A 10,585-nucleotide genomic window follows, 5' to 3' on the forward strand; every position below is an offset into this window, starting at 1 on the left:
CTCTCTTTCTTTCTCGCTTCCCGCATTGCTTGCATCTGACTTTTCATTGATAAAGTTATCAGCCTCTGGCTATGGGTTTACGGTTCCGTTCCGTTCAGTTTCATTCTCTTTGCATTTGTGTTTTCCTCTTGTGCTTGCTTTGCCGCTTTGTGGTCGGGCTCACACAGCGTTTCCTTTATCAACTGAGCCACGGCAAGCAGAAGTATCTTTTGAGAGCAGTTTTTATCTCTATCTGCCTTTTGTCGTCATCGCACAGCCAGCAACAACTGCAACTGCACCAACAACAACACGCGAGTCTAGCTGATTGCACTCCGGGGACGTTTTCTTTCATAATTGGTACAAATTTTGTTAGCTCTCTGAAATCGAACCAGAGTATATTCTCAGGCTCAAGTCAAAGATTGTCAAATCAAATTTTGCCATTTGCATAGTCTGCCAAGATGGGTCAACTATTGTAATCGATTTACGACTGTCTACAAATACACACATACATATACGTATATGTATATGTTTATATGTATGTATGTGAACGGGAATTTTATATTAGTGTGGTGCAATGGTTAGTCTATTCCTCAGGTTTGATATACTTTGATATCCTCGTCTGTTTTTCGTGAATAGATTTATTAAAATTTTATTTAACATATAAATATGTATAATTATTTTAAATTTCTATATATAAATTTAATTTTATTTAAAATAAATTATTTTTTTATCTAAATTAAAATTTAACTGCAATAATTATTTTTCTCATTTCTAAAAATATGCAAAAATACGTAAAGCTACAGAATATATAAATTTAGTAAATTTTATTATTTAATTTAAGCTTTAATTTTACAATTTTAATGAAATTATTAAGTTCTTATTTCTAAAAATACGTAAATATAAATAGAGTTTGCAATACTAAGAAAATATTTTAAATTGATTAAAAGTAAAAATATTAATCAAAAATAAATAATAAATTAATTTAAAAAAAATTAAATTTAAATGTCAATCTACTAAAAATAAAAATTTGTATATATTTTTATTTAACAAATTAACTAAAATTTATATTTAAATATAATTATTGTGTATTTATTTATTTTCAATAAATATAAACATAAATTTAATAAAAATTATATTATTATGAACTAAATATTTATATAATTTTATTGGGCAAACATACTAAAACGCTTACAGAGTTTTCAAGACTGGATCACAATGTTTTTTCAGGCAGATGAAGGCTTAACTGCTTTAAAAATAACTTTATCATTAGAACGTGACATCAAAAGAAATACATAAATATGTATACATATGTATACACATACATACATATGTCTTTGGCCATGAAATGCAGTCGATTGCGCTCAACTGTAAGTGCAACGCTCTTATTAGAAGCTCAATAAATGCATAAAATGCATTCAATTTAAATCTTACACAAAATCATTTACGCTCAGCCATGCTGAATATTATAATTATATTCTTATAAAATTATAATTTAATCCATGAATTTATAGTTTATCACAGTAAATGGAATTTAATTTTCACCTACTTTTTTTCCTTTTTGACTGACCCAATTAAAATATATGATTTTAATAAATTCGCAAATGAGCTTAACGAATTGCGCATTTTGAGACTAAGCCTCAATATTTGCTGCAATAAATGTCAATAGGAAAGAAAACAGCGCATTTAATCAGTTTCGATGTATTTAAATTGTATGAAATGAATCAATGGCTCGAGATTAAAATACTACGTCACACTTGCCGCTTATCGCTGACATTTTTATTTGATTATTTTTATTTCAGAAATATACTTTTTGTTGTCGACGAGCAACTTTGTGTTAAAGGGTCAATTAAGTCTTAGTGCGCTGTCAATGGAAGTTTCGTTTAATTTATGCCGACACACATAATTGGAAATTTATTACAAAGTGATGTCAACACCAACTCGACAATGTAAATGAAAGCGAGAGAGTGAGCACATCAGCGAGAGAGAGAGATAGAGAGAGAGAGAATGAGAGAGATTATAGGAATATGAAATATCGCAGCATTTAAGTTCAATTTAATGGGCCCTGAAATGAGGCAACTTGTCTGTCGCTACGCGGCTTATCGACTTCTAATTAAAACATTTTCACATTTTATGGCCAAAGTTAGAGCTAAGCGCGTTTTTCTTAATTCGGAACCTGTTTCGGTTTCTGCAAAGGCTCTGAAGATCTGTGTGCAAATTTAATTAGCTATATGTCCATCCGAAATACTTCAAACACCTTCGACAAGTGGGAGCTGTGCGAACCGGTTCTACAATAGTTTGCTTCAATGATGGGAAAACATCTAGCTAGCATCGAGGCGTATAGCACCTCACCTTATCGGCATTATCTACAATTATTTTGTCTGTTTGCATGGCAAATAAATCAACAAACACTCACACACACACACACGCGCGCACCTGAGTTTATGTGTGCGCGTGTTATGTGTGTGTGTTTTTTTTTTTTCTTAATATTTTTTCACATTTTATTATTATTTTTGTAGTGTGTTTTGTGACTTGTTTACTGCGCACATTTGCGGCTTGAACTTGGCATTGTTTGCACTGGGTCGCCATTCATTCAGAAACGGATCTTCCGATGCTCACTGTGCCGAAACTTGTTGACACGGTTTCCCAATACTAATTGTTTGCATACGGCTTTACGTGTATTCGATTTTTTTTTTATCTCTGATGCTTTGCATCTAATTTTTCTCTGTCTCTCTCTCTCTCACTCTTGTTTGCCCAAGAGATCAGCGTTTGCATTTATGCCGCGCACGATTTTGTGGCTTGAATGGAGAGTTTGTTCTTCCGATTTGCCGAATCGAGTTTTATTTTTATAAACTTCAACTAAACTGAAATGTAAATAAATCACCAATATGAATAGCAAACATTGAGTAGTATTCAATATTGGCCTTGAACTCGAGTCTTACTACAAAAATCTATTGGAAATATGATTAGGAGGCCTTAAGGTGTTAACGAGCGGAGTATAAAAGTTTACGCCTCTCTTTATTTCACTTCAGTTGGCAACAGAGATTGATTTATATGGGCGTAGCTATGGCTGATAGCCGGGTTGAGTTTGGCCTGGCTAAGACTGAATGCGTATTAATCAAAATTGCTTACAGCAAAATTCCTTTAACCAATATTTGCTCAGCCAAGGGTGGCCAAAATGATGCGATATATATTATGCTGCCAAACGTCTAAATCTCTTAGCCCTGCTATGCACAGATCCTGTTCAATGGAATTGTTGGCTTAATAGAGAGAAACTGTCACAGCTGCCGGCTGGCTGAGAATCTGCCAAAACACTTCCGTGTCTCAGAATGTTTCAATTACGTGTAGAGGGCAGCATCTTGGATTTGGGTTTGGGTTTGGTTTCCTTCCGTGTAGCCCACATATCATCTATCAACTATCTACTTAGCCCAACAGTTTCGCACATAATTCTTGCCGCATACGGGCTGGCAATCTCGGCCCACAGTCACACACACACAGGCACAGGAATCGAGAGACGTGTTCATCAATGAAAAGTATGTCCGTCTGTCTGTCTGGGCAGCCAGGTCTCCGTTTTCCCAAGCCTTTTGTTTCCCATTGGCTGCCTGCGCAAAATTACTTCCGTTTTGTTGCAACTGCAAAGTGTCATTGTTGCAGCATGTGTGGCAGCTTCGGGCCCGGCATTCGAATTGCACTGGAGTCTCTTGCCAAAAGGGCGAAAGGCAAATTGTATGCAATATTGCGCTTTTTCTGTTTTCTTCTTTTCAGCTCAGGCTGTCGCTTCCTGGGCCTTCACTCTGCTTGCCTTTTGTTTACCATTTTGCGCTGGCAACCTGTTAGCCGACAATGCCAGCTCATCTGGTAATTTGAGCACGTAAACTGAGACATTAATGCTGCATATGAACGAATATCGCTTACTTTACTCCCATTCACGCATCCCCCTTGATATATCTTCTTCTATTTTTTGACAGTTTCATGTGAACAGACTCACATGTTATGTAAGTACATAGATTTTGTTTTTCTGTTATTGCAAAACACCTACAAATCGCACAATAGCTGACGTATGCCGTCTCATCTGACAGCTATTTGTATTTTCCTATGAAACATTTACAGATTTCTATACACATGTGGCATGCATGCAAATCTCTCTAAAAATTGACAGATGGCGAAACTTTAGAGATATATACATATGGTATAATAAATACAGATAAGTTTTTGGCTCCAACACTTACATGCTTACATATATTATCCATTAGCCGGCTATCTTAACCCTTTGCAGCTTTCGTGTGGCTTCAACACCTCAGCCAGCTGCGCTGCTCAGCCCATTAAGCGCATTACGAATTCAGCATTTGAGATATTCCTTTCAATAGATAACACTCGCAGCAACTACTTGTGGGCACGCCCCTTTTCGCCCAGGCACCTGCAATTGTCGATACTCGACTTCGAACTGCAAACGAAGCGTGGCCCGAGTTTTGCATCAGCTCCAAGTCTAGTCTGGCGGCACGCAAAGGCACCGACGGCCCGAGACGGCGACCTGCGGCCAGGTGAGTTAATATTTCTAATTGAAAAAGGCAATTTGTATGCGGCGAGCCAATCGCCGAGAGACGGGCGAGAAACTTTGACAGACAAAAGCACTCAATATAATTAAATTGTAGACGGTACAGACCGCAACCCACTGCCATCGACATCATCATCATCGTCATCATCATCTGCGTAACTGATTTCAGTGTCAGTTTTAAAATGCGTCCGTTCTTTAGCAGACGGCGCTTCTTCCTCAGCGGCAAGAATAAAATTAGCATTTTCAATCCGTACAGCAGTTGCTCTCAAGTATGCTGCTCCCTGCTCTACAAGCTGTCCGTGCTGCTGCTGCTCTGCGTACTGGCCCTGCTCCTGCTGCCAAACAATATCCAGCTCAAGCCGGCGGAGCCCCTGCCAGCAGCAGCGCGCATCTTTTGCATCATCTCCACCCAGGACACTCGGCACGATTCCGTGGCCGTGCACGTGAAGCGCAGTTGGGCCAGTCGATGCGATCGGCACATCTTTGTCAGCAACGATGCCCACGAGGAGCTGGAGCCGGCCGTTTTCGCGCCGTTGCATGACAAGTGGCTGAAGATGCGTGCGCACCTCGAGTACGTCTACAAATACCACTTCGATGAGGGCGACTGGTTTCTCTATATCAATGACGATAAGTATGAACTGCGTCGGCGCTCGAAATGCTTAGCTAACACTTACCTATGGCAGCTATGTAATCGTGGAGAACTTGCGCCACATGCTGCGCTCCCACAGCCCCGACGAGCTCATCTACTTCGGCTGCAAGTTGCGAAATGCGAACAATCAGGTAGAGCTGACAGGAGTACGAATTTAATATATACAAAAAATGATCTCCATATGTATATCTAGGCCTACATGTATGATCGTTCAGGCATTGTCTTGAGCAGCGCGGCGCTCGCTCAGTTCGTTCTCCGCGCCTTGCCCAACGAAACGATCTGCAGTTCCGGGCGGCAGGGCGACGCTGCACTTGAGGAGTTCGCGCGATGTCTCGGCAATGTCAACGTGCTGCCCGGCGATAGTCGAGATCATTTGGGCTATCATCGCTTTCTGCCGTTTCACATGAAAGATTATTTCATTGGTTCGTTGAATTATTCGCTGCCCCACCACAAATACTTCCTGGATCGATCCTACTATGGGCTAATCAATGTGAGAGTTCATTCATCTGCGTTATTCATTATTCGTTTCATTCAATTATTTGCTTTCAGTTCAAAGTGCCCATTTCAAAGCAATTGATTTGCGCCAAGATGGAATATATGCCAATCGTATACAATCACTATTACCTAACGTATCAGGTGAAAATATTCGGCACGCCCCAAAGAGCGATAGTAAATGAAAACTCCAATACGAATTAAACAATTTTATTTGATGAATAAATATTGAATTTATTCCTAGATATACGTAAAAAAACACAAGTGATTATGCATTTTGATAAAGTCTAGCCTTTAGAGCCCCTGAGATCATGAGGGTTGTACAGACAAATAAAGAGACACGCGCGACGCTCGACCAGACAGATTGAGAGATTATTTACACATTAAACAAAGCGCATTAAACCAATATAAATTACGATTGCTTAATGAAAAATGTATTAAATAATTTTAGAACAGTTAACAAAATTCATTAACCGGCCCTTCCATTAACCCTTTCCTGACTTTTGCTGACTTCACTGAGCCACGTGCTGCCAAAAGTCCCCCAGCAGTCTCTCATTAGCGTAGCCAAACTTCTAGCGCTGCCTCTGGCTCTCAGTATCACAGACATCGGCGATCACAGTTTTCGTTTCCAGCTGGGCCTCGAGGCAAAGTCTGTGCGCTCTGCTCTGGCCATGGACAATCTGATTGGTGCTCATGTCATAGGACCAGAATTGATTGCCCGCATGATGATGGCATTGCCACAGCCAAATCTCTGCTCTCGGCTTTTCCTGCTGCAGCTCCAGGCAGTGGGAGTCCGAGTGCAGATCCCGAAAGTGACTCAGGGCCCACTTCTGCTGCAACTTGGGGTACATGAGATCCTCATCACAGGGCAGCAGTTGGGGGTGCTTTGCAGAGGCGGCTCTCTCCAGGCAGAGCGAGGGTGCCGCTAGGCTCTGGAGAGCGCCAAAGGCATAGTCCAGAGGCTCGTCTATGGGATACTGCTCCAAGAAATCGCCAGCCAAGTGATCCAGAAACCATTTGAAGGGCTTGCAGCGCAGACGCTGACGCAGCTCCTTTTGCTTCTTCAGTGAACCCACCTTGACGTGCGTCAAGTGGGGCATATTCGCATAGAGCTTGTCCTTGTACTCGTCCAGCCACACCTCGGCCACGCGCCTGTAGTTCTGTCAGCGGACACATAGATAGACACATGCGTAATCAATTAAGTCTGAGCTACTCACCCTGGCTATGGCCTTGCTCTCCGCCTTCTTGTACTGCGGATGGAAGTTGCTGTTCCTGAATAGATGTCCTACCCTGGAGCAGGGCACCTCCAGCAGGCGGCCGCCGCAGAGCCATATCTTGAGGCTCAGCTCGAACTGCTCGCCGCCCCAAATGCGCAGCCCCTCGTCGTAGCCGCCCAGCTCAAAGAACCAGCTGCGGTGTATGGCAAAGAGACCCCCATTCATGATGGGGTTCTCATGTGGCGCCGGCAGCGCCAGCTCCTCCTGCTTCAGTAAAGGCAGCTGGATGTAGTTAAAGTCCCAGTCGAAGAAGCCGCGCGATGGCCTGCCACGCCTATAGGCGAACGTTTCATAGTCAATGGTGTCCACCACGGGCGTGGTGCAGGTCCTGTTGCTCTCCAGCATGGGTGCCAGCAGTGGCTCCAGCCAGCCCCGCGTGACCTCGATGTGCGCATCAAGGAAGACGAGCACTTCAGCCTGAGCCATTCGAGCACCCGCCAGCCGTGCCTGCATCAGTCCCAGCTGCTTCGGCAGACGCTGCTGCTGCACCAGCCCCTCGAACCCGGCGTCCACAGCGAACTCCTGCTCGCTGCCGTCGTCCACCAGAATGATCTCCCGCAGTAGCTTCGACGAAGTTCTACTTCTCAGACTGCTCAGCGTTCTCCGCAGCACACTGGGCTGCTCATTGTGGTGGGTGATGATTACACTGATCGCTGGCAGATTTTCCACTGGGTACTTGAGCTTTTTGCAGCTGTTGACAGTTGACTCTTATACAGTAGTACGTCGCTCTCTCTCTCTCGCTCGCTACTCACCTGCGATGGCGCATATCGAAGAGCTTACGCTCCGGCGATATGCGCTCCGAGAGCCAAGCATTATAACCCGTTTCGCGCTGGCTGCTCTCCATGGCCAAGCGCTGCTCAGCGGTCCAGTTGCTCTTCGCTGGTCGACCCAGTGCGCCCAGACCGGCCAGCACTAGCTCTGAAGACTTTGACGTGCCAGCCAGCTGATCAAGTTGTGTTGATGTCACTTTCGACACTGTTGTTGTTGTCTTTTGGTTTGTTGTCTTCGTTGTCTCCTCTGGCTTTGTCTCCATAAAGTATAAATAGAAAATAATATTACACGTTACAGCAAACAGCAATAGGATTAATATTGTCTTCTTATGCCTTAATAAAATCTCGCAGCCGAACATTTTACAAAAATAAAATAAACAGACACAAAAGACGAGCTTAAGCCGCACACGTTTTGACCAAGACTGAGTGGCTGAATCCGAGTCTAAGAGCAGCGTGAAAGACTTATACGCGTCCAATATGATCTTATACGCCGAGAAAGTTTATAAGCTGCAGCTAATGCTGCCGTACAAGTATTAGCCAAAAACAAGTAGGCGAAAGAGCTTGGAAAACTCTTTTTCAAACTTATTTAATTTCATTTTATTATTTTATATAAACCATAATTTCACATGAATATTATTTGTGTATATTTGTATTATTTTATATTTATAATACAAATATATATTTTTTAAATTATCTAATCTTTTTAATAATATCTATGGGATTCTTCTTGAATGATTTCATCATCAACATACTTTTGTTTAACATAAATTTATATATATTAATTATTATATATTTTATATATATTAATTAAATAAAAATCATTTTTTAAAAATAATTAAATGAGAACTTAAATTTTGAATAATTAATAAATTAAAAATAAATATTTGATATGGAAATATACTTTCAAAGTGTAATTTATTTATTAAATAGTGGTTACTTAAAAAAAAAAAAAAAAACAAGATTTGCTTAGCCAAAATATTTAAATTATTTTATGTAAATTATAAATACAAATTTATTTTATTTTATTCTTTTGTTTATTTAGAAATTTATTTTGTATAATACTATAACATTCTACCATTTTTTAGCTATTTCTATTATATGTAAATATCATATAAAATGAAAAAAAAAAAAAAAAAAAATTATAAAAACAAAAATTTCAAATCGACAAAATCCTTATTACATGAAAGTAAAATCGGATAAAATTGAAGCAGAAAATTACATTTCTCATCAAAAAATATTTTCCTTAATCAAATTCATTATCCCAAATGAAGTTTTTCTAGATTGCACACTAGTACAGATCTTTGGGTATTACTTCTATTTTCAGATTTTGCATTGGCAGTAAAGTATCCAAAATAAATAACGTCACTCTTCCGCTTCCCTTATTCAATACACGTATATAAAGAAATATCTATGCCTGCTTTTACCCGCCCTGCCGCATGCCAAAACATGCCAAACTTAACCCAACAGCTGCAACAGAATCCGAATCCGACTCCAAATTCGAATTTGAATTTGCATTTGGTAGAAAATACTTAAGGAATCAGTTGCAACCCCTCAGGGCTGGGTGGTGGACTCATTAATTTACGTAAAATCCACTTAACTTTTTGTCGAGGCTTTGGCTTTGGCAGTGAGGCTGGGGCAATAAATTCCACAACTTTGCGCCTCATCAAACGAAATGAATGTTAAAATCTACCACGAGTAAAAGTCAGACAATAGAATAGATAGCAATCTACATGACGTACGAGATGGCGACGTGGCGACGCCAGCAGCAATTTTAGAACATGTGGTGTTATGATGAGACGAGAGACCAATCCAGCAATCCACCCAACCAGGCCACCCACCACCGGGCGCACTGTAGCCACCCCAAAATTCTTAAGCTCGGACTTTAACTGACAAAGGGTAGCTGCAGCCAATAGCGAAGCAATTTTTTTCCGGCCAGCTTTACGGAAAATTCCCTTAAAGCCGAGCCCGGTACGGCCCGGTAGAGCACGGGTACGTGCCGGCAGAGCCCGAGTCTCATGCCAATGCACCGCATAATTTTAGGCAATTGTCAAACAAAACGAAGGGTGGCAGGCGGATAAATTAGATTTTTACTTGCGCACAATTGCATAAAGCCGAATAATCCTCAGAGGACCCAACAGCGCCCGCTCGTAAATATTCATTGCATACGCATACGCACGGCCGTTCGAGCTTTAAGTTCTATCACTCACCTCACGCTTCAGTCCCCAATCGGCAACGGGGAAACGGGCAGCGGGGCTTTCTCTGGCAAAGTTTTTTCAAGGTCTATGCCAAATTTTGGGGCGGCAGCAATTACTTTTGGCCACCCACCCGATGTCCTTGGCGGCGACCGGGGCTGGCTGTCGCCTTGATGGCCCGGCTTTATACTCCAAGGGTGTCGAACTATAAATTATACCTTTTGTTGCAGTTTCTGCCCGAATAACCGAGGGGGCTGCAACCCCCGCAAAACAGGGGTCTGTCATGTCTTTAATAAATGTTTGAATGTTTCGTTGCGAGATTAAGTGGATTCCTTTTATAGCATGAGTAATGATCGATGCATAATGCGCTCGGATGTGTCAGGTGTACGGGGCGGGGCAGCGCTGCTATTGCAATTCGAGCCCAAGGAAATCATCTTAATGCGAATCTCTCCCATCTTGAGATACTGTGATGAATCAGTAGAAGTTTGCTAGAAATTGAATGGAACTAAAGCTGCTCTTCTGCGTTTTCCACTATTAATGCCCTCAGTTTATCAGAGGAGGCCCAATTACCATAATAGAAAAGTACTTTATGGCAGCAATAAATGAAAAATCTGAAATACGTATACATATATACATATATATATATATAAGCGAAACTATGAAGAAGCTGTTGA

The 10,585-nt window shown here is 41.2% G+C and overlaps 2 protein-coding genes across 2 annotated transcripts; one reads left to right on the plus strand and one right to left on the minus strand.

Moving 5' to 3' along the window:
• The first annotated feature begins 4,188 nt into the window (after nucleotides 1–4,188).
• LOC108650606 (glycoprotein-N-acetylgalactosamine 3-beta-galactosyltransferase 1) lies at nucleotides 4,189–6,064 on the plus strand. Its single transcript, XM_018099793.3, has 5 exons — nucleotides 4,189–4,517; nucleotides 4,629–5,162; nucleotides 5,215–5,311; nucleotides 5,374–5,670; nucleotides 5,730–6,064. The coding sequence occupies exons 2-5, from the start codon at nucleotides 4,714–4,716 to the stop codon at nucleotides 5,874–5,876; spliced, it is 990 nt and encodes a 329-aa protein (XP_017955282.1). The 5' UTR covers nucleotides 4,189–4,517; nucleotides 4,629–4,713; the 3' UTR covers nucleotides 5,877–6,064.
• Nucleotides 6,065–6,130: 66 nt separating this feature from the next.
• Nucleotides 6,131–8,142, minus strand: Pgant8 (Polypeptide N-Acetylgalactosaminyltransferase 8). Its single transcript, XM_018099386.3, has 3 exons — nucleotides 7,702–8,142; nucleotides 6,890–7,640; nucleotides 6,131–6,832 (listed from the first exon to the last, which is right to left on the minus strand). The coding sequence occupies exons 1-3, from the start codon at nucleotides 8,076–8,078 to the stop codon at nucleotides 6,245–6,247; spliced, it is 1,716 nt and encodes a 571-aa protein (XP_017954875.2). The 5' UTR covers nucleotides 8,079–8,142; the 3' UTR covers nucleotides 6,131–6,244.
• Nucleotides 8,143–10,585: the final 2,443 nt, after the last annotated feature.

Source organism: Drosophila navojoa, chromosome 4 (genome assembly GCF_054131105.1).
Source record: "Drosophila navojoa isolate 15081-1374.11 chromosome 4, UAZ_NAV_1.0, whole genome shotgun sequence".
Taxonomy (NCBI): Eukaryota; Metazoa; Arthropoda; class Insecta; order Diptera; family Drosophilidae; genus Drosophila; species Drosophila navojoa.

Excerpts from the sequence above, each read along its gene's own strand:
- LOC108650606 (XM_018099793.3), top strand. The coding sequence starts at position 4,714 with ATGCGTCCGTTCTTTAGCAGACGGCGCTTCTTCCTCAGCGGCAAGAAT. Across the intron at positions 5,163-5,214 it reads CTCTATATCAATGACGATAA|CTATGTAATCGTGGAGAACT; the intron begins GTATGAACTGCG and ends TACCTATGGCAG. Across the intron at positions 5,671-5,729 it reads CCTACTATGGGCTAATCAAT|TTCAAAGTGCCCATTTCAAA; the intron begins GTGAGAGTTCAT and ends ATTTGCTTTCAG.
- Pgant8 (XM_018099386.3), bottom strand. The coding sequence starts at position 8,078 with ATGTTCGGCTGCGAGATTTTATTAAGGCATAAGAAGACAATATTAATC. Across the intron at positions 7,641-7,701 it reads TTCGATATGCGCCATCGCAG|CTGCAAAAAGCTCAAGTACC; the intron begins GTGAGTAGCGAG and ends AACTGTCAACAG. Across the intron at positions 6,833-6,889 it reads AGAGCAAGGCCATAGCCAGG|AACTACAGGCGCGTGGCCGA; the intron begins GTGAGTAGCTCA and ends GTCCGCTGACAG.